The sequence below is a fragment of the Macaca mulatta genome, chromosome 5 (assembly GCF_049350105.2).
Source record: "Macaca mulatta isolate MMU2019108-1 chromosome 5, T2T-MMU8v2.0, whole genome shotgun sequence".
Lineage (NCBI taxonomy): Eukaryota > Metazoa > Chordata > Mammalia > Primates > Cercopithecidae > Macaca > Macaca mulatta.
The window spans coordinates 119,279,416-119,299,412 of NC_133410.1; the positions used below are offsets into that span (position 1 = coordinate 119,279,416).

Here is a 19,997-nt window from a genome sequence, read left to right on the forward strand (position 1 = left end):
TAACAAAAACTAATATGAGGTAAAAAATCACTCTTCTAGGGTTCTTGAAGGACACCTCTTACCCTAGAAGGAGGGTGAGTTTTTCTCTTGGAGGATCTCAGTGGCACTGGGACGATCAGATAATGGTTAGAGAGAGAAGGACACACCACTCAATTAAAGGTGATGCTTGAACTCCCATGAACCCAAATATCCCTGCTGGTCTTTGGTTTCTCATTATCAACACTGGAGTTTGAGATTCGCTCTCTAGCTGAATCAGATAGAAGTATATTGTTAGGTGAACACCTTGGGGGAGCAATAAAAGTAAATTCCAGCAATCCTGCCTTGAGACAGCTCCACAGTCAGGAGCTTATGTCATTCTCGTCTCATCACCTAACTGCTGCCTGAAACAGAATTTAGAGATGATATCTCTCATCTCTAAGATGATTAGAGATCATCATGAGATCAGAACTGACAGTTTCATCTCCCCTGGTCACAAGCAAGTGGTCTCAGAATTTCTTTCCTCCCACCAAGGGAAGAGGCACAGTGACAGTTGTGTCTGAGAACAGAACTTGACACATTAAGTTCTAAAATATCTTCCACCCAGCAGTATCCTTCCTATGACCACTTCATCCGGGAGTAAAATTATCTTTTTAAAGGGGCAATGGAGTAGAAATGGTTTCAAATTCTCTACTGCCTTTAGTTGGTAGTTTGCAAAGTGTTCCCAACCCAGCATAGGCACTGAGCCAGGTTTACCTTCACCTCTCTTCTGCATACTGCCTGTGAATAGGGCCCTGTGCATAGAGTCCTGTTCCTTACACAGTGCCTAGAAAATAGTTGGTGAACCAGCCACCTGAGAAGGTCTCCTGAGCATTTTGTAAAACCGGGAGCAGGGAATGGCCCTACCTTGTGTTTCTAGGCAGGCTTGTTTCATGCAGACATTGCCCTCAAGAGCAAAGTCAGAGGCCTTTAACAGATGTTTACTGAATGAATTAACGGTGGTTATATATTCTGGTTTGCAGCAGGGAAACAGGGAAAGCAGGCAGTACATGGGGAAAGGGAGGCTCTTCTTAGCCCTATTTATGTCCCCTCTGCCTGTGGTCCTGCCTGCTCAGTGTCTCTTGTTTGTTCCTGAAGGGGGCGGGGATGCTGTAGAGTCATGTTTAGCATTTAAATCCATCCAGTTTTCTCCATTTCTCCTGCTACTGTTTTATCTCCTCGCCATCATCTCCTGCCTGCCTTGCCCTTTCACACTAAAACCACAGCAAACTTTCTAAAGCGCAAGTATAACTGCCCCACATTCTTTAGGTCTTGTGCTTTAGAACTTGTACATGTACATTCCCTTGCTTAGAGTACTCTTTCCATCCCCACCCACATTTGCCTGACTGCCTGCTTCTCATCCTCGTTTGTTATTATCTCCAGGAATCCTTCTCTGATCCCTGCTTGGCTGGGCTACCCACCCTGTCACCCTCCCTGAGTCTTCCAATTACATTCTTTACATCCTTCTCAGCATGTGCTTTCATGTGCTGTGTTATAATCTCCTCTCCCTCTTTCCCCTCTTACTTCCCCTGCCCTCTCCTCCTTCCCTTGCCCTCCACATTTTCTTCCCCTTCCTATCCAGTCCACCTAACCCTTTCTCTTCCCCTCCCACCTCTGCCTCCCTCTCCCTCTGTTCCTGTTGAACTATGAGCTCTATAAGGACAGAGACAGGGGTTTTATTTACTATTGTACCTCCAATGCTTAGACCAATCCCTGACACAGTAGGTGCTCAGTAAATATTTGTTTGACAAATAAATAGAAAAATCAGGAAATAAGAATTTTCTACCCTGCCAGATTCTATTGAGTTATTTATTTATTTATTTATTTGAGACGGAGTCTCGCTCTATTGCCCAGGCTGGAGTGCAGTGGCGCGATCTCGGCTCACTACAAGCTCCACCTCCTGGGTTCACGCCATTCTTCTGCCTCAGCCTCCCTAATAGCTCGGACTACAGGCGCCGCCACCATGCCCAGTTAATTTTTTTGTATGTTTAGTAGAGACAGGGTTTCACCATGTCAGCCAGGGTGGTCTTGATCTCCCGACCTCGTGATCCACCCGCCTTGGCCTCCCAAAGTGCTGGGATTACAGGCGTGAGCCACCGCGCCTGGTCAGGTTATTTTTTTAATGTAAAGATTAACAAGTAATATTTTGGTACAATTGGCCCTCTTTATCTACAGGCTCCACATCTGAGGATTCAAACAACCTTGGATCAAAAATATTCAAAAATTAAATTAAATAAAAAATAAGAATACAATCATAAAAATAATACAAATAAAAACCAATAACATAACTATATTTACATAGCATTTACATTATATTAGGTGTGATAAGTAATCTAGAGATGATTTAAAGTATACAGGAGAATGTACATAGATTATATACAAATACTATGCCATTTTATATCAGGGAATTGAGCATCCTTGGAGAGTTCTGGTACCAATCCCCCACAGATGCCGAGGGACAATTATACTCCCATTTGTCTTTGAATTAAACGGAAGAAAATTAAAGCCAATGTAAATCTCCACCTACTGTCCTTGTGCTGGCTTGTCTCCCTATTCTTCATGATCCCATGAGGCTAACAGTCTCTTTGCTTCTGGCTTCCATTGGTTTCAGCAGGAGATTGGAAGTTATAAAGAGAATGTCCTCACCCAGCCACTGATGCAATCCCTTTTACCTTGTCCTGTCATTGGGTATTTTCATTACCTGGGATAAATATTGAGATGTTAATTAAGAGTGTTTAATAATATAAAATTTGTGGACTATTGCTGCTACTTTGTTTGTGGGTGGGGGAGAGAGAGAGAGAAAGAGAGAGGGAGAGAGAAACAGAGAGAAATATGAGCTAGTTTAGAATGCCTGTCTTTGCATTTCACAAAGAGGAGAAAGGAGTATTTTTGTTTGAAAAGTAAAGTTGTTATAACAAACTCCCTTATTTTGCACATATTTTAGGAAATCTCTGATTGGAAGAAGTGATTTAAATGGAAAACATCCCAAAATAATCATTAAGGAGAATATCTCTCAACCACGAGGAATTGCTGTTCATCCAATGGCCAAGTAGGTATTTGTAAAAATAAGGCACTGCTCTGCAGAAGTCATGTGACAGTTCATGGTTGACATGCTAGTGTCCAAAACCAGAAACCAAGAAAATCCATGCAATTTGTTGAAATCTTCAGGATGAATTCCTCATGCTTTTAATGTCTTGATTTTCTATTCTTGTATAATAATTTTATTGTTAATGTGCTCTTTTAAATAAATTCAATTTCTTTTTGAAAGAAAAATGCACTGTAATTCATTAACCGACTAGACTCAAGCTCATTCATCTATTTTCTTTAAAAATTTGCATTGTTGTTTACTGAGCAGAAAAGGATATTTGGATTATATGACTTATGAATTCTATTTAGAAAAATCATAAGATATAGGTCATTCCTAGATTTTAGATGACAGAAAATTGAAATTGTGAAAGGTTAGAAAACTATGCTGTTAATTGTGAATTACGGACAAATTCTCATTTAGAGATTAGAGATTTAAGGACAATAAAGGATTTATTCCTAGTTATCAAAAAACAAAGATAAAAACCCACCCTATTTTATTTACACTGGAAATTTCACAATGATTTATGGGAGATAATATATTGATAGTAGTTGATAATTGATTTGGAGTCAGCCAAATGATTAAAACTGTGAGAATGTAACCATTTCTAAATAGGCCAATAAAAAAATATGAACCATATTGACTTCAAAAATAAATGTGCCCAGCACCTGATTTATGGAAGTTGAAATTAACTGAGTTAATAGAGTACATTGCATAAAACTGGATAACAGATAAATATGAACTTTCCTTTATGTTGTAGTATTACAAATGCGGTGAGTTTTACATATGCATAACAGAATAGGCTAGCAAGATTTCATTGCCTTTGTGCAGTACCAAATGGTAATTCAAGAATATTTTACTCAAGCCTATTTACTCATGACTATTTGATTAGTCACTATTGCAGTTTTTAAACTAATTTCTCTTTTAATCTAATGACCTGAGCCTTAATTAAACATTTCTTTTCAAAGATGCTTTACATAGACAAGTTAATTGTTCTGCTTTTCAAAATTATTTGTCCCACATACAGTGCTATCTCTTCTTCTGTATTCCTCAGTGTGCCACTTTAATGTATCATAAAGTAATTTACATTGATATTTTCAAGATGAAAGAACAGAATAATTTCTTTCATGCAGATATTATTTGTTGTGTGCTTTCTTGATTAAAGGAGATTATTCTGGACGGATACAGGGATTAATCCACGAATTGAAAGTTCTTCCCTCCAAGGCCTTGGCCGACTGGTTATAGCCAGCTCTGATCTAATCTGGCCCAATGGAATAACGATTGACTTCTTAACTGACAAGTTGTATTGGTGCGATGCCAAGCAGTCTGTGATTGAAATGGCCAATCTGGATGGTTCAAAACGCCGAACACTTACCCAGAACGATGTAGGTGAGGCTTTGGGATGGGTGATTTCTTCATCTTGACTGAGTGTTTTATGAGTGTTAAATACAAAATATGTTTACACATACACACACATACCACTTAGCCATATGGGTGAATATGGAATAGAGACAGACTTCTCCAGGGAATCATGAGCTACAAGGCTTACCTTAACATTGGAATACTGGGTAAAAAATAGTGTTGTATAATCATTTCTCTTTCCAAGAAGTCCCAAAATCAGAATGAAAATATTAAAATTTTCTAAACTCCTTTAGAAATAAGAACTTGGTTCAGCTGTTTTCATTTCTTATGTTTTAGAAAATGTTGTTTCACAACAGTGATATTGTAGGCACTTTTAGGTATGAATGAGTATCAGTTGGTAATATGTGCAAAGATTAATATAGTTTCCTCTCCTATTATTTTCAGATTTTACATGGGTGTCATGTGTTTTCATAAATATCTTTAAAACATTGTAGCTTATGCCAACTGTTAAAAGAAGTACAAAATGGCTATGAAATTATATAAGCAGTGGGAAATTTATTTTGACTCTGGGAATGACAAAGACAGTATTTAAACTGAGCCTTGTGGTAAATAGATGATGACAAAAGATTATAAGGCTGCAAAAATTGGTCTTTGTATGTTAGTACCGCCAGGATATGTTGACTAAACTTAAATTCTGAATTTAGTAGAGGGGCGTTGAATGTTCTTGCACATAAAATGTATATGTTAAGATTGGCATCTCTGGATAGCTGCTTAGGTAAAGTATAAGAGTTCGATTGGAATTTGGAGAGAAGGAAATCTGTTAGAAGCCTATAGTAGTTGTCCAGGCAACAAATGGTGATGGCCTGAGTTTGAACACTGTCATTTAAAAATGGAATGAAAGATTATGGTATTAAGAATTATTGTGGATAAAATAAGAGGATTTTGTAATAGATTGCATATAGAAAATGAGAGCTAGGGAAGTGCTGAAGATGCTTTGGAGAGTTAGAAATTGGTTGGAAAGATGAAAAAACATGGTTTCTCTCATTTAGGAAGAAACTAACAAACTAATAATCTGTATAAGACACCTATTTTGCCTGTTCTCTTTGGCTCAAGATAAGTATAATTTAAAATTTTATGTATTTCTAAGACTCTCTAAAAGTTAAAGATATACTTCACAATAAGTGATATGCTTATATACAAGGTTAGACTTTATCATCCATTTACTTCAGGGGTATTGATTGAGACATTATAGGAATTGGAGATACAGTGGAGAGTAAAACAAATATGATATCTGTAAAGCCAAGGAATCTAGTAGAGAACACATACATTATTTTTTTAAAAAATCATTCAGGGTGGGCATGGTGGCTCACACCTGTAATCCCAGCAGTTTGGGAGCCCAAGGTGGGAGGATCACAAGAGCCCAGGAGTTCGAGTCCAGCCTGGCCAACATGGCGAAACTCTGTCTCCACTAAAAATACAAAAATTAGCTGGGCGTGGTGGTGAGCGCCTATAATCCCTCTGCCACTCAGGAGGCTAAGATGAGAAGATCGCTTGAGCCTGGGAGGTTGAGGCTGTAGTGAGCCGTGATTGTGCAACTTCACTCCAGACTGGGTGACACAGTGAGACCGTCTCAAAAAACAAAAAACAAAAAATACATAATCTAAATAAATGTAAAATTGTACCTTTGACATAAAAAGTTAGAAAGGAATTTGAAAATTCCTAACCAGAATGTGAAGACACCATATTTTGAACAAAAAAGCATAGCAGATACTTTGTGAATTTATTGTGAATATATTGCTACTATATTACATGACTAATACAACTATTAAAGGCCATTATCAAATAATATTATTTTAAATTGTGTAAGTAACATTCCCATCATTACAGTGCCATCTACTGGTATATATGTGGTGGCTTCCCAAATGCCAGTTCAGGATTTCTAACAGAGTGGATGTTATGTGCTCTTACCACAAAAACGATAACTGAGGTAATGCATTTGTTAATTGGCTAGATTCAGCCGTTCCACAATGTATATATATCTTAAAACATCATGTTGTACACAACAAAAACATATAATGTTGTCTGTACATTAAAAATTTATTTTAAAAGGTTGAAGATATTCTTAATTTAAAATGCAATTGTGGCTCTTCTGTAAACAAAAAATAAGAAAGATTATGTCTAGTGTAGGGTATTTGTTTAAACACTGTAGCTATTCTAACATGTGCTTTAACATGGATTAATTCCTGAGGGCATTACGCCAAGTGAAATAAGCTAGTCACAAAAAGACATGTACTGTGCAATTCCAATTATTTGAGGTATCTGGAGTGGCCAAATTCATAGGAAAAGAAAAGAGAATGGTGGTTTCCAGGGGATGTGGGAGAGGAAATGAGAAGTTGTTTAATGAACATAGAGTTTCAGTTTCGCAAGATGAAAAAATCCTGGAGATTGGCTGTACAGCAATGTGTGAACGCACTTAACACTACTGAACTTAGAAATGGTTGAGATGTTAAGTTTTCTGTTATGCTTTTTCACCTTGATAAAAAAGACTATAGTTATGTTAAACATTCCCTTGCTGTACTTCAGGCTTTAATTTGGGACAAAGGGCCAGAGACTAAAATGAATCTTAATGACCCTGATCAACAGTGATAAGTGGAGGCGCTTTGCAACCACAAGTTATTTGAGTTTGCCACCAGTAGGGGAAGACATTCATTCGCATCTGCCAAATCCATTGCTCGTTTACAAAAAGAGTGGCCTGTGGGAATGTGAGCAGCCTTGATTAAAACATCAACTTGAGCCTCCTTATCTTTAGTCTCTAACCACCTGGGATAGTACGTTAAAACATCCCCTTGCATATTTAATACTTGCATGGCTTCTCAGAGCAGTTCCAGTGGCACAGAGAGGTAGGTTTGGTGGAGGTGGGCTCAGAAGGATGCCCACTTACTGTCAGTAGGAGGCATGAAAATGGAGGCAGTAGATAATAAATGACTCTTTCAAAAACTTGGCTAAAAAGGGAAGGAAAGAGACAAAGAGCAGCCAGAGGGGTCACAGGGATGAGGAAATGAAGATGGGAGAGAGGATATTAGTAGACAGGGAACGAAGCTAGTGGAATGAAGAGAGGGAAGATGTTAGAGAAAGCGGTGGTTGTTGATGGATCCAGGCCCTAGAGAAAGCAGGAAGAGTGACATCAGGGACACACGTCAATATTAAATAAGGAGAGAGGAGAAAGAAGGTGGGGGACGAATGCAGGCAAATGTGTTGGTGATGATGGGAATGTGGGGAGACTCTCATACAATTACCTCAAATTTTGAAAAATCCTTACAACAACCTGTGAATTTGATCTACGGCATATCACTGCTGTTCAAAAGAGTAGGAACCTAAGGCAAAGAGTGATAAGATATGTTACTCGAGTTTAGTCTATATATAGTGACAGATGTACTAAACAGGGAAAATTCCACCTTTGCCTCCTTCATGGTGCTAGGAAGACAATCAACCCACATTCTCCCACTCTGCAAATGTTGGGTGATAATGGGCCTTGCTGGGACCTCATGCCACTATGCTCCCATTCTAAGGTGACGTTCCCTCCTCATGTGGGCTCTTCTTGAGTCAGGTGTGTAAGTCGGTGGCTTGATTATAACTTGCTGAGTAGCTAAATAGTTGATTTAGTGTAGGAATGTCATGTACATTTCAAGCCTGGTCCTTTCGTAAATAGTCATTGCAAAGACAAAGAAGGTGTATTGAACACATTTGAATTGTTTCCAGGTCACCCATTTGCTATAGCCGTGTTTGAGGATTATGTGTGGTTCTCAGATTGGGCTATGCCATCAGTAATAAGAGTAAACAAGAAGACTGGCAAAGATAGAGTACGTCTCCAAGGCAGCATGCTGAAGCCCTCCTCACTGGTTGTGGTTCATCCATTGGCAAAACCAGGTACATACTGGAGATGTTACACAGTCTTTCCTTGGCTGGAATCCGCAACTATTTTAATTGTTTGATGTCACGCAGTTGGGGTGGGGGTGGAGGAGATTTTGTAATTTTCACTGACTGTGTAGGTGTTAAGATTTTCTAAGATTTAGGTTTGTTTAAGACAATCTGGTACTTTGGTAATTGGGGCTTTATCTCTCCAATTTCATTTCTTTTCTTGAACAACTTTTACTTACCTGCTACATTTCAAAGAGCCTTGGGTTAAGGCAGGCAATTTAGACAACGGCAGTGGAAGCTTCTGTCAAAACTTGGACCTTTCCGTACCCCTGAGGAGTGAGCAAATGGAAAAAGCATTTCACATTTTATAGTAGCTCTTCTTTCTGAACTGCTCTTCATCAGTTTGACGAGATGATGAGTTAGGAAATAAGAATCACATTTGACTAAAGAGCTTCTTGAACAAAAGTACTGGCTCTACTCAGTACTAATAAGGTAATAACATTCTGGGCTTATCTTAGAATCCTTGGCTCCTTGGGGGAACTCTTCTGAAATAGCTGTTGATAAACCCTCTGTTTAGATACACTGCGTTTCTCTCCCTAAAAGCTGTAGCTCCCTAAAAGCAAGCTGTAGACTTGCATTAATGGCATCCGAACCATCTTCAAACCTACCTGCAAATTTGCCTCTTTTCTCTACTAGGAGCAGATCCCTGCTTATATCAAAACGGAGGCTGTGAACATATTTGCAAAGAGAGGCTTGGAACTGCTTGGTGTTTGTGTCGTGAAGGTTTTATGAAAGCCTCAGATGGGAAAACGTGTCTGGCTCTGGACGGTCATCAGCTGTTGGCAGGTAATATAATAAACTATGTAGCGAATTACCTAACCTTGGCTGAGAAATACAGCTGTACATCAATCCCTATGCTTTTGCTGATTTTTGAATATTTTGGATGTTAAAAGCTCTCCTGTTTTTAGGAATGTTAAGAATTTGTTTATTTGTTCTCTTCTGCTGAGTTTTGAGTTCCTTATTATAGGCAAAATTTAATTGACCTCTAATGGTAAAAGTCTTAAGCTCCAGGCCCTCCACCTCCCCATCTATAGTGGAGTGAGTCCCAGGCTTGGAAATAAATGTCAAAGTGTTATCACCTCACAAAAATGTTCAGAGATATTTTGTTTAGAAGTTTTATGTCCTCAATTTTAGAGGTAGTAGTATATGATCTCTTACCACATGACAAGTCTTAATAAGAAAATCAAAGTCCTTTATAAAAAATAACTTTAGGGTGTTAAACAAATGTGGGAAATCCAGCCTGAGAAGATGTACTTTTTTACAAACTAGATATGACTTTGAGGAAGAGGAAGAGTAAACCAAGTGTGAGGTATAACCAGTAGTACTGATTTGTCTTCCTTGAATGTGCACCCAAACAATCTGGGCATCTGTGGATTCACCCCTTGATATCTTTCCACCAGAAATATACTAAAGATAATTTACATTTTATTAAATTTTTAAAAAATTTATATTTAATCCAGTAGGCATGGTGTAAATATAAGTAAAGTGACAGACTGACGAAAAATAAACGAATCTAGCCATGGACCAGAATTGGATACTTTGGATTTTCAGAACTTTCTATTAATTGTTGCCTTAGATCAACAGTTTTCAAACCTCTTGGTTTCAGGACCCCTGTACACTCTTAAAAATTATTGAGAACCTCAAAGAGTTTTTATGTATATCTATCAATATTTATGATATGAAAATTTACAACATGATTTGAGAAATATCTATTGATGTTACAATAAATTTATTATCTATTAATATACATTTTATAAAAATAACTGAAGTAAGTTTATTTTTCAAAGCAAAAAATATATAGTGAGAAGAGCAACATTCTTTTACATTGATATCTTGAATGTCTGTCTTAGTAGAGGACAGCTGGATTCTCATATCTACATCTATGTTAAATCTGTTATCATGTGTTGTCTTGCTTGAAGTCTGTGAACAAAGTCTGGCCTCACGCAGACATAGAGTTGGAAGAGGGCTATTATGATAGCCCTTTTAGGTGCCTTTTTTGGATATTATTCTTTTGATACTATGCTTAAACTGGACAGACAGTAGCTTCCTAAAGCTTAGTTGCAATTTGGTATCTGACATTGGCAACAATTATTGCCAGCTGTGTTCCTCGAGGTGATAGGCTCATTTCATTCATTTTTAAGGAAAAGTGAATGTTTGCTACATACCCAAGTCTTAAAAGCACAGTTTTCATGTGCTATTAAGCCATTTTTTTTCAAGTAAAATAACGTGCAATGAAAAAAAGAGGTTAGTTTCAGCTCACAGTTCAAAAATTACTTATGTTTTTCCTCTAGTTAACCATCATAACTTTAGTATGCATTGAAATAATTTATATGTATTTCTTATTTTATTACAGAGTGTTAAAAAGCTGTGTAGTCAATGGTCAAGTGTTTTAAAAATTAATAATTCTTATTGATTCACAACAATCTTCTTGTGAAACTGCATTTTATTTTTATTTTTTGAGACAGGGTCTCCCGCTGTTGCCCAGGCTGGAGTACAGTGGCATGATCATGGCTCACTGCAGCCTTGGCCCCATCCGGGCTCAAGTAGCTGGGACCCCACCTTAGCTTCCTAGTAGCTGGGACCATAGGCATGCACAACCATGCCTGGCTAATTTGTTTTTATTTTTATTTAATTTATTTAAATTATTAAATTATTATTTATTTAAATTATTAAATTATTATTTATTTAAATTATTAATTTATTTTTATATTTTGTAGAGACAAGGTCATGCTCTGTTGCCTAGGCTGGTCTTGAACTTCTGGCCTCAAGTGATCTTCCCACCTCGGCCTCCCAAAGTGCTGGGATTACAGGTGTAAGCTACCCTGCCCAGCCAATTCTTTTTTATTTTTATTTTTTGAGACAAGGTCTTGCTCTGTCACCCAGGCTGGAGTGCAATGGCATGATCTCAGCTCACTGCAACCTCTGCCTCTAGGGTTCAAGAGATTCTCCTGCCTCAGCCTCCCGAGTAGCCGGGATTACAGGCATGTGCCATCATGCCCAGCTAATTTTTGTATTTTTAGTAGAGACAGGGTTTCACCATGTTGGTCAGGCTGGTCTCAAACTCTTGGCCTCATGTGATCCACCCGCCTTGGCCTCCCAAAGTGCTGGGATTACAGGCATGAGCTACTGTGCCCAGCATTTTTTCTTTTCTTTTTCTTTTCCTTTCTTTCTTTCTTTCTTTCTTTCTTTTTTTTAAAATATGAGTGTGTGGCAGTGAAGAGCTCAGCTACTGGTAGATTTTGCTGTCATTTCCTTTTTTTATACTAAGACACCAGCTGTTACCCACATTCCTTTTGCCATATCAGTACAAATGTGAACATGGTGGGAAAAGGCAAGTAACTTTATAGTATTATTATGAAAAGAATTATGACTTTAGGGATGCTCTGAAGGATGATCCCAGGGTTCTGTGGATCACAGTTTAGAAAACTGCTGTCTTACAGAATCCATTTCTTCCATTCTGAGAGTGGGGAGTGCATGAATCTTATGCCTGTATTAAATCATGACGTTTTTATGTCCTTTCATATTATAAGATGTAGGTAAAATCAGGCTAAAATAAGCATGAAAGCAGCATAAAGGAGAAAGAATGTGTATGGAAGACAAGTTGGGGAGATCATCTATTTTGTCCTTAATAACGGTGGGCTGTGATTATGAGCTGATTAAGGGCCTAAGGATTTTGGTATTTTACTCTTGTTTTTTGCCAGTACCTGAAACAGTCCTATCTTTCTTCCCTACTGGTTCCTTATCCCCTAAATCATTAAGTGCTCAGTGAAAATGAGAGGGTGTGGGATAGCAGGGTGAGGTTTACTAAGTTACCAAAACCCTGATAGTGTTTCTGAATCCTCTTACTGTAAGAATGAGTCTGAATTCACAACCAATGAATAGTCATGAACATAAATGAAATCAAACTTTTTTTTGAAACAGAAAAGCTAAATTTAATTGCATCCATTGACCTTCAATAGGTGGTGAAGTTGATCTAAAGAACCAGGTAACACCATTGGACACCTTATCGAAGACTAGAGTGTCAGAAGATAACATTACAGAATCTCAACACATGCTAGTGGCTGAAATCACGGTGTCAGGTATGAATAACCAGTTCTCCAATATAGCTTTGGTTCCAACAGTTTTCATCCTACCAATGAGAAATTTTGAATTACCTTTCTAACTTAATATTGGCTAAGTTCTACACAAGGCTAATGAAGCAAACCTCGGACTCCCTAAGTCTGTGTCTTCTGAATGATGTGCCTGAGAAAGATGGCTGCATATTAGTGTGGACATAAACAGGACACCTTGAGAGTCTTTGGATGAGAGTCTTTGTTCTGTGAAGAAACAAAGTAACTTGGAAATAAAAGTAAAACATGGGACAACATATTTGAATGTATTTCCATCCACCCCTGATATTTTTGGTATTGGGTCCACCTTGCTGTTTTCCCATTAGCTTGAAAAGTTGATAGTAATTGATAAGCCAATATAGGTTGAGCACTTCAGTTGCTGCAGAAAGTCCACAAACAGCAAGTGTTGGAATCCTTTTCTTCTGTGTTGCACATTTGTCACTAAAATGCCAAATCATGTGTTCAGTATGTAACAACTTTAGGGAACCTAAGTCTTTCTTGTTCCATATTCACTCAGGAGGTCAGTGGTTTTCCAGTTGGGTTCAGCTCAGCCATAGAGCTTCTGCAAACCCCATCCTTTCACTTTAGGTCACTGCCCTTCAAGCAGTGCAATTTGACTTTGAAATATTTTATTTGTTTGTGTTACTAAGTAACACTTTATTTTAACAAGACGTATGTGGCAAAAAAAAAACGGTTTCAAAACTCCACATTAGGACATTTAAGGAGATGCTTTACCCAACTTTCGTGGTCTGCAAACTACTTTGTTGATGTACATGGCTCTGGGTACTTCTTACCTCACCTTATCAGTGTGATTTTTTTTATAAGATATAAATAAGGAGGTTCATAATTTTAATAATAACAATAACCAACATTTGCAGAGAATGTTAGATTATATATTTCATCATCCCTCTGTATCCATAGGGGATTGATTCCAGGATCCCCGAGTATATCAAAATCTGCACATATGCAAGTCACAGTCACCCATGGAACCCAGGTATTCAAAACATTAGGCATCCATGTAGGCAGGTTTCACATCTCACCAATAATACTGATCTGTGTTCAGTTGAAAAACATCCAGGTATAAGTGGACCTGTGCAGTTCGAACCCGTATTGTTCAAGGGTCAACTGTAATCTCTAATTTCCTCATTACAAATCAGTTCACAGATGTGAAAGCTGAGAAACTAAGATCTATTAAGTTAGTGACTTGAACAAAGGTTTTTGAAAATTATGACCAAATAATTAATTCATGTGAAAATAAGACGCTCTGGAAAACTTTGTTAACATTAGGAATATTGTGTGTTCAGCAACTTATTTGGCGTACACTGTGCTAAGTGCTGGGGATACCAAGATGAGCTAAATATCATCCTATCCTCAAGGCCACAGTTTGTTGTGGAGACAACCAGCATGATAGAATAAAATACTTTACACCAATGTTAGGGATATAGAGAACCTTTGCAAAGTCACCAGGAATCCCTAAAGGTTCATAGAGCATATTTTGAAAGACTCATGGTTGAGGCACTGAAAGACTAAATGACAGATAGGTGGGAATGGGGGAGTGATTAAGTGATCAAGGATTTGTGAATTTGGCTTAATACCTGGAGCCTAGTGCAGAATAGAGGGGACTGATTGTCCTGGTGAAAAACCCCTCATCTTTCCGTACCTGGATTGTGTTCTGTGTTGTACTAGCTTGTGAAGCCTTACTTACACCTAAGTCAGGCTCGGGGGTCTAATTTCTGTTTCAGAGTGAGATTTCACATCAACAAAGTATCTATGGCTAAAAGACAATGTGAAAACTCCACATTAGGATTTTAGAGTATAATCTAAAATTCTTCACGTGGCTTGTTGGGCCCTGTATGAAACAACCTTTAGACACCTCCCCAGACTCAACAAGGGCTCACCAGCCCTTTTACCCTTGGCTTTCTGTGGCCTGCTTCCCTCACCCTGGCCTTGTTTCTAACAGACACAGACACGTGCGCTAGTTGTTTTCTCAGCCCATGGCGTGCTTCTTAGCCCTTCAAAGTCCTGTGTGTCCTTCCGCCCACTGGCTCACAAAGCCTTTCCTAGTTCCTGACTGGGCGACGGCTGCCTATTGCAGCTCTCTTGGAACCTCAGTTCTGCCCCTTGGTCATACTCATTACACTTGTACTTCAATAACTAAATATACAAAACAGCAAACAGCAGAGCCCTTGTCAGTAGCAGAGCCCTTGTCAGTAGCAGAGCCCTATTCTTCACCACCATATTTTTGGCTCTCAGGAAGGCCCAATACGTAGTAGGTACTTTTGAATGAATTATATTAGAGGTTTTTTTTTTGTTTTTTTTTTTGTTTGTTTGTTTTGTTTTTTAAGACAGGAGTCTCGCTCTGTCGCCCAGGCCGGAGTGCAATGGCACGATCTTGGCTCACTGCAAGCTCCGCCTCCCGGGTTCACGCCATTCTCCTGCCTCAGCCTCCCGAGTAGCTGGGACTACAGGCGCCCACCACCTCGCCCGGCTAATTTTTTTTTATTTTTAGTAGAGACGGGGTTTCACCGTGTTAGCCAGGATGTTCTCGATCTCCTGACCTCGTGATCTGCCGGATGGTCTCGATCTCCTGACCTAGTGGTCCGCCGGCCTCGGCCTCCCAAAGTGCTGGGATTAAGGGCGTGAGCCACTGCGCCCGGCCGAATTATATTAGTTTTATTAACAGGACCTGGAGTCTCTTCTAGTGTGATAAAGGTTAATTCTTATTTAAATTATCACAATATCTTTCTTTGTCATCCTTATTTAAATATGTATCAAACAGTGTTTGATCAAATATTTGATCAGATATCTTGATCAAAGGGTTTTTTTTTAAGGTCACTTTTTATTCTAGTCCTTAGAACCATCATGAAAAATAGACCTGGCAGAAATTGTCACTGCTGTTCTAGAGAGGAGGAATGTGAGCACAGGTATTTATTTATTCCAGAGCTCCTTTGTGGCAACAACAGCAACAACAACAACAGCTTTGGCTGTAGCCCATCCCTCCAACAACTGCATAACTATTGCTTTTCATTACACACAGCTGCCTTGGATTTACATGTTACCAAATAAATCCTGAATCATATTCTAATTTAAGATAATTCTGCAAGTGATTTAAAACGTCTTGGGTAGTAATCGGATACTGTCCACTCTACACTCTGAGCAGCCTTGTGATTTGGGAGCTAGTCTTCCAAATAAATGCTGAATTAAATGGATAATTGATTTGGTCTGAACTTATCCGTCTCTAAGAGTCATGAGTGACAGGAGATGACCAAGCAAGCATGAAAGGCATCTGCTCCCACAAGAGAAATCTCGCTCAAGTAGCTAAGCAAATCAAATGCAATTACCCAATGCCTGCATTCACATGCCACCTGAGTCCTACTTAGATCATTTGACTTTCTTTAATTTATCAGCAAGTTCGGAGGGCTTTTTAAGAAATCTCTTCTGTACTCAGATGAGCAAGCTTACCAATGAATAGACAGAAGATAATTTATACCCTACTGTGGTATGTCAGATTCCCCTGACTCCAAAAAGGTAGGGCGGGGTGGCATTTGGAGAATGATTACATACATAAGTAAAGCAAAGAAAAAAAAGCTTGCTCACGTTCGTGGCTCAACAGGTAACTCTGTCCCCCGGGGCACTTGCATTTCAATGGAGTATGAAATGAAATGATCCATTTACTGCACTTAACTTGTATGGTTCATGACTTTGTAAAAGTGCCTTGAGGTGTGCAAGTCACTACATAAATCTTGATAATACACACACATTGTGACACACATATTCTCTTATATATGATATTAGTAAATTGGCAGTAAATCTTTTTATGATTGAATTTCTTTGCCATGTTGGTGCATAGATCTACTTGCTAATTATTAGTCTGTGTGTCTTTGGGGAATAAGAATAGATTGACTCCTTTTGTTGTCCAAATGGTTGGGAAGTTTTTAAATAAGCAACAGGCCTTTCAAATTTGAGTCTATTTGCTTCTAGCAATTTTATAATTTACATTGCAAATGCTTTTAAAAATTATAAATAAGTTCATATAGGGTTCCTTGAACATCAGATAGTGCTTTAAGACTAAAGTTCTTTGAGAGCACATAAACAGAAACATGGCTATGGGACTATGCATCTCATTGTTGTTGTTGTCCTTGTTGTTTTTGACAGTGTCTCACTTTGTCACCCAGGCTGGAGAGAAGTGGCACCATCTTGGCTCACTGCAGCCTCAGTCTCCTGATCCTCCTACCTCAGCCCCCAAGTAGCTGGGACTATAGGCACACACCACCATGTTTTTAGTAGAGACAGGGTTTCGCCATATTGCCCAGACTGGTCTCAAACTCCTGGGCTCAAGTAATCCACCCTTGGCCTCCCAAAGTGCTGGGATTACAAGCATGAACCACTGCACCCAGCCAGCTATGGATCTTTTAAAGTAGAGGTAGTTTATAGGTCAACTAAGTGTTTCTATTTGGAGATTAACCTCTCCCAGAACTTTGGAAAGGAAATGGTGGACTGTTCTGCAGAACCAGAACATTAAAGTCCATTTTCTTCTCTGTCTGGAAATAACTGCACGGGATTCTTGCTATTTGCAGATCAATATGACTGTGCTCCTGTGGGATGCAGCACGTATGCTCGGTGTGTTTCAGAGGGAAAGGATGTCACGTGTCAGTGTTTGAAAGGATTTGCTGGGGATGGAATACTATGTTCTGGTAAGAGCAAAGGGCAAATACACATATTTGGACAATAGTGAACCAGAAACATTCTTTCTGCTCTTTCTGACTCAAAAGCTCCAGGAGGATTTATGTAATCAGCAGGTTTGAATAAATTATTTGATGTTAGCTAAAAAAAATAAATTGATGACATGCCTAGAAAATGAGACCTATAAACATATTTATACAAATGTAAACATACGACATTGAGTTTATAGTACAATTTTATGATTATGCAATATATGCAGTTGACATTAAGGGGAAGAATTTATAATTAGCTTCAGAAGCATGAATTTGAGTTGAAGTCAAGTTTATGACTTCACCAATTCCAATGAAAGCACAACTGTTGTTTTTGCCCCGGAAGCTTAGGTCATAAGTTTTAATCAAATGAATAGATTAATGGATAGGTTCCTCTTTCATATTAATAGCCTCAAAATTAAAATTTAATGACTGCTGGAAAGATCTCAGTCCTTACGGTCTGAAACTCTGGCAGAAAGTGATTTGTTTACATATTTGCCTAATCGGATAGGTGGGAACTCTGTAAAGACTGATTCAGCAGTAACTTGTGAACTTTATGTCCGAGATGCAGGGCGTGCATGATGTTGGCAAACAGCACCTGTAAAGGACTGAATAAGAATTGAATATACGATTATGCTTATTCTTTCCAACTAGTCCCATTTATATCAGGATTGCCTAAATATTGTACTAGTTCCTAATTTTGCCCACAGATATAGATGAATGTGAGATGGGTGTCCCAGTGTGCCCCCCTGCCTCCTCCAAGTGCATCAACACCGAAGGCGGCTATGTCTGCCAGTGCTCAGAAGGCTACCGAGGAGATGGGATTCACTGTCTTGGTAAGAGGACGCATGTGCCAAGGGAGGAGGGCAGAGGCAGGCCTCAGAAATCAGGAAACAGTGTGGGTGCAGTGAGCAGAGAGAAGACAGGATATAATTGGGGTGACACACATGTCAAGATTTAAAGAGTTGTGCGACTGCTGAAACTGACATATTTCCATTCTTGGTGAACAGTCAAGTTTGTGCCCTTGTGTTATGACTGCTCCGGTCAGCTTCAAGCCCCTTTGGAGGCTGCTTACTCCTCTGCCTTTGTAATTCTTTCTGGGGTTTGAGTGACACCAGTGTCTCACCAATACTTCCCACCTTGAGCCATCATGTGGGGAGCTGGACAGCATTTACTTGTCAGTGAATTTGGTAAGAGAAATGTGGTGAACTGCAGAGGTGATGACAGTTTGTTGGAAGTCACTGCTGTGTGTGTAAAGAAAAGGAGGTGTGGCTTGTCAAAGGGCTCCTCTCGCACTTCTTGGTAAGTTCAATAGGTGGGAGAGTCAAGCCACTGACATTGAGATACAAGTAAAGAATGATTCAACCCTCTTTCATAATCCCCGTCCTGTGGCAAGGTCTGGGTGTGGCACGTTGGATTGGGAGTTCGCGTCTTGGATGTCTCGTACCTTTCCAGGTGTCAGTAGCATCACATCACGTACAAGTGAAAACCTGCCTGAAGCCATCTGAAGCACGGGGAAGTGATTATCTGAAGTTTTGCAGCGCTTTAAAACTTCTCTTTCAGTATTTTCTTTCCCTCTTTCTGAAAACGTAAGAAACTGATAAGAAACTCAAATGATACTGCTTTCTCCCACTTGTTAAGGTTAAAGATGAAATATCAATAACTATCAATCTTTTGAATCTGGTTGATTTAAATCAGACCTTTATAGGATTAGTTTTGTGGAATCCACAGACATCTGTAAACACTCTTTTAAGCACATATTTGGCTGTCAGTCAGGAAAATGTCACTGCTCTAATTAAGCAGGCCCATAGATAATTTAGACAAGCAGACTTCATATTTAATTTCCTTTGAAGAGAAAGGAAGGTATCTCTTCTTGGATGTTTAAACTCGTTAGGCTCTGGTTTCTCACACTGTTACTAACTCATCTCCTTCCAGTAGCAAGCACGCAATGGGGTGTGCTCGCCCTGCCTGCGTGGTTGGCACAGAGTCCGCAGACTCCGTGGAAGCGGTGGGCTTGCTCCTCTGTTCTCTCTCCCCCAGCTCACTCTCACTCTCTCTTCTCGCCCCATTTATATATGTAGTTATAATAGTTTGAACCTTGTCTGGCATATAAAAAGTGCTATGTAAAAAAAAGTGTTATCCTTCTTCTTATTAAGAGTAGTTGAGTTTATTGGTCAAGCATACATCGTTGTCTTTGCTTTGGAAAAGCTCTCTCTCTCAAGGTAATAGTTTATTGAAATTATAACAGAAACTCATAAAAGAGTTGGTTTGGGCCATCCAGGATAGCAATTCAATGTGTTAAATATTTATTTGGCCCCTATTAAGAGTAAGGCCACAGTACTAGAAACTGTGAGAAATATCAAGATGAGAAAGGTAGTCTTCGATTGCAAGGAACATGTAACCTAAAAGAAATATAGCTGTGATCAGTGATGAAGAAGAGTGCATATCATAAGCGAAGTAAAAACCACAATGAAAGTTCAGAACTGGGAGAAACATCTGTTTGAGGTATTGGGAAAGATTTCGGGGAGGAAGTGTCATTTTGGAAGGAGCATGGGGGATAAGTAATTTCATTTGCAGAAATGTGAAGGGATGGGAAGAGTCCAGACATGAACAGATCACATGACTGCCATTAAGGGTAGAGAGTAGCCTAGTTGAGCACTAAGTTTAGGTTATATGAGGGGAAGAACAGAAACTAAGGCTGATAAGGTAGTATATCCTGTAACAAAATATCCTAGA

The 19,997-nt window shown here is 39.0% G+C and overlaps 1 protein-coding gene across 50 annotated transcripts in view; it reads left to right on the forward strand.

Moving 5' to 3' along the window:
- Positions 1–19,997, forward strand: part of EGF (epidermal growth factor) — a 101,589-nt gene that overhangs the window by 61,247 nt on the left and 20,345 nt on the right. For 42 of the 50 annotated variants that reach the window (XM_001088957.5, XM_002804174.4, XM_015139033.3 and 39 more), the window contains 7 exons: positions 2,960–3,064; positions 4,266–4,489; positions 8,222–8,389; positions 9,077–9,226; positions 12,400–12,519; positions 17,127–17,243; positions 17,972–18,097. In XM_001088957.5, the coding sequence (XP_001088957.4) occupies positions 2,960–3,064; positions 4,266–4,489; positions 8,222–8,389; positions 9,077–9,226; positions 12,400–12,519; positions 17,127–17,243; positions 17,972–18,097 (1,010 nt within the window). The remainder of the gene's footprint in view (positions 1–2,959; positions 3,065–4,265; positions 4,490–8,221; positions 8,390–9,076; positions 9,227–12,399; positions 12,520–17,126; positions 17,244–17,971; positions 18,098–19,997) is intronic. The other 8 variants (XM_015139037.3, XM_078002127.1, XM_078002122.1 and 5 more) reach the window with 1 other exon arrangement.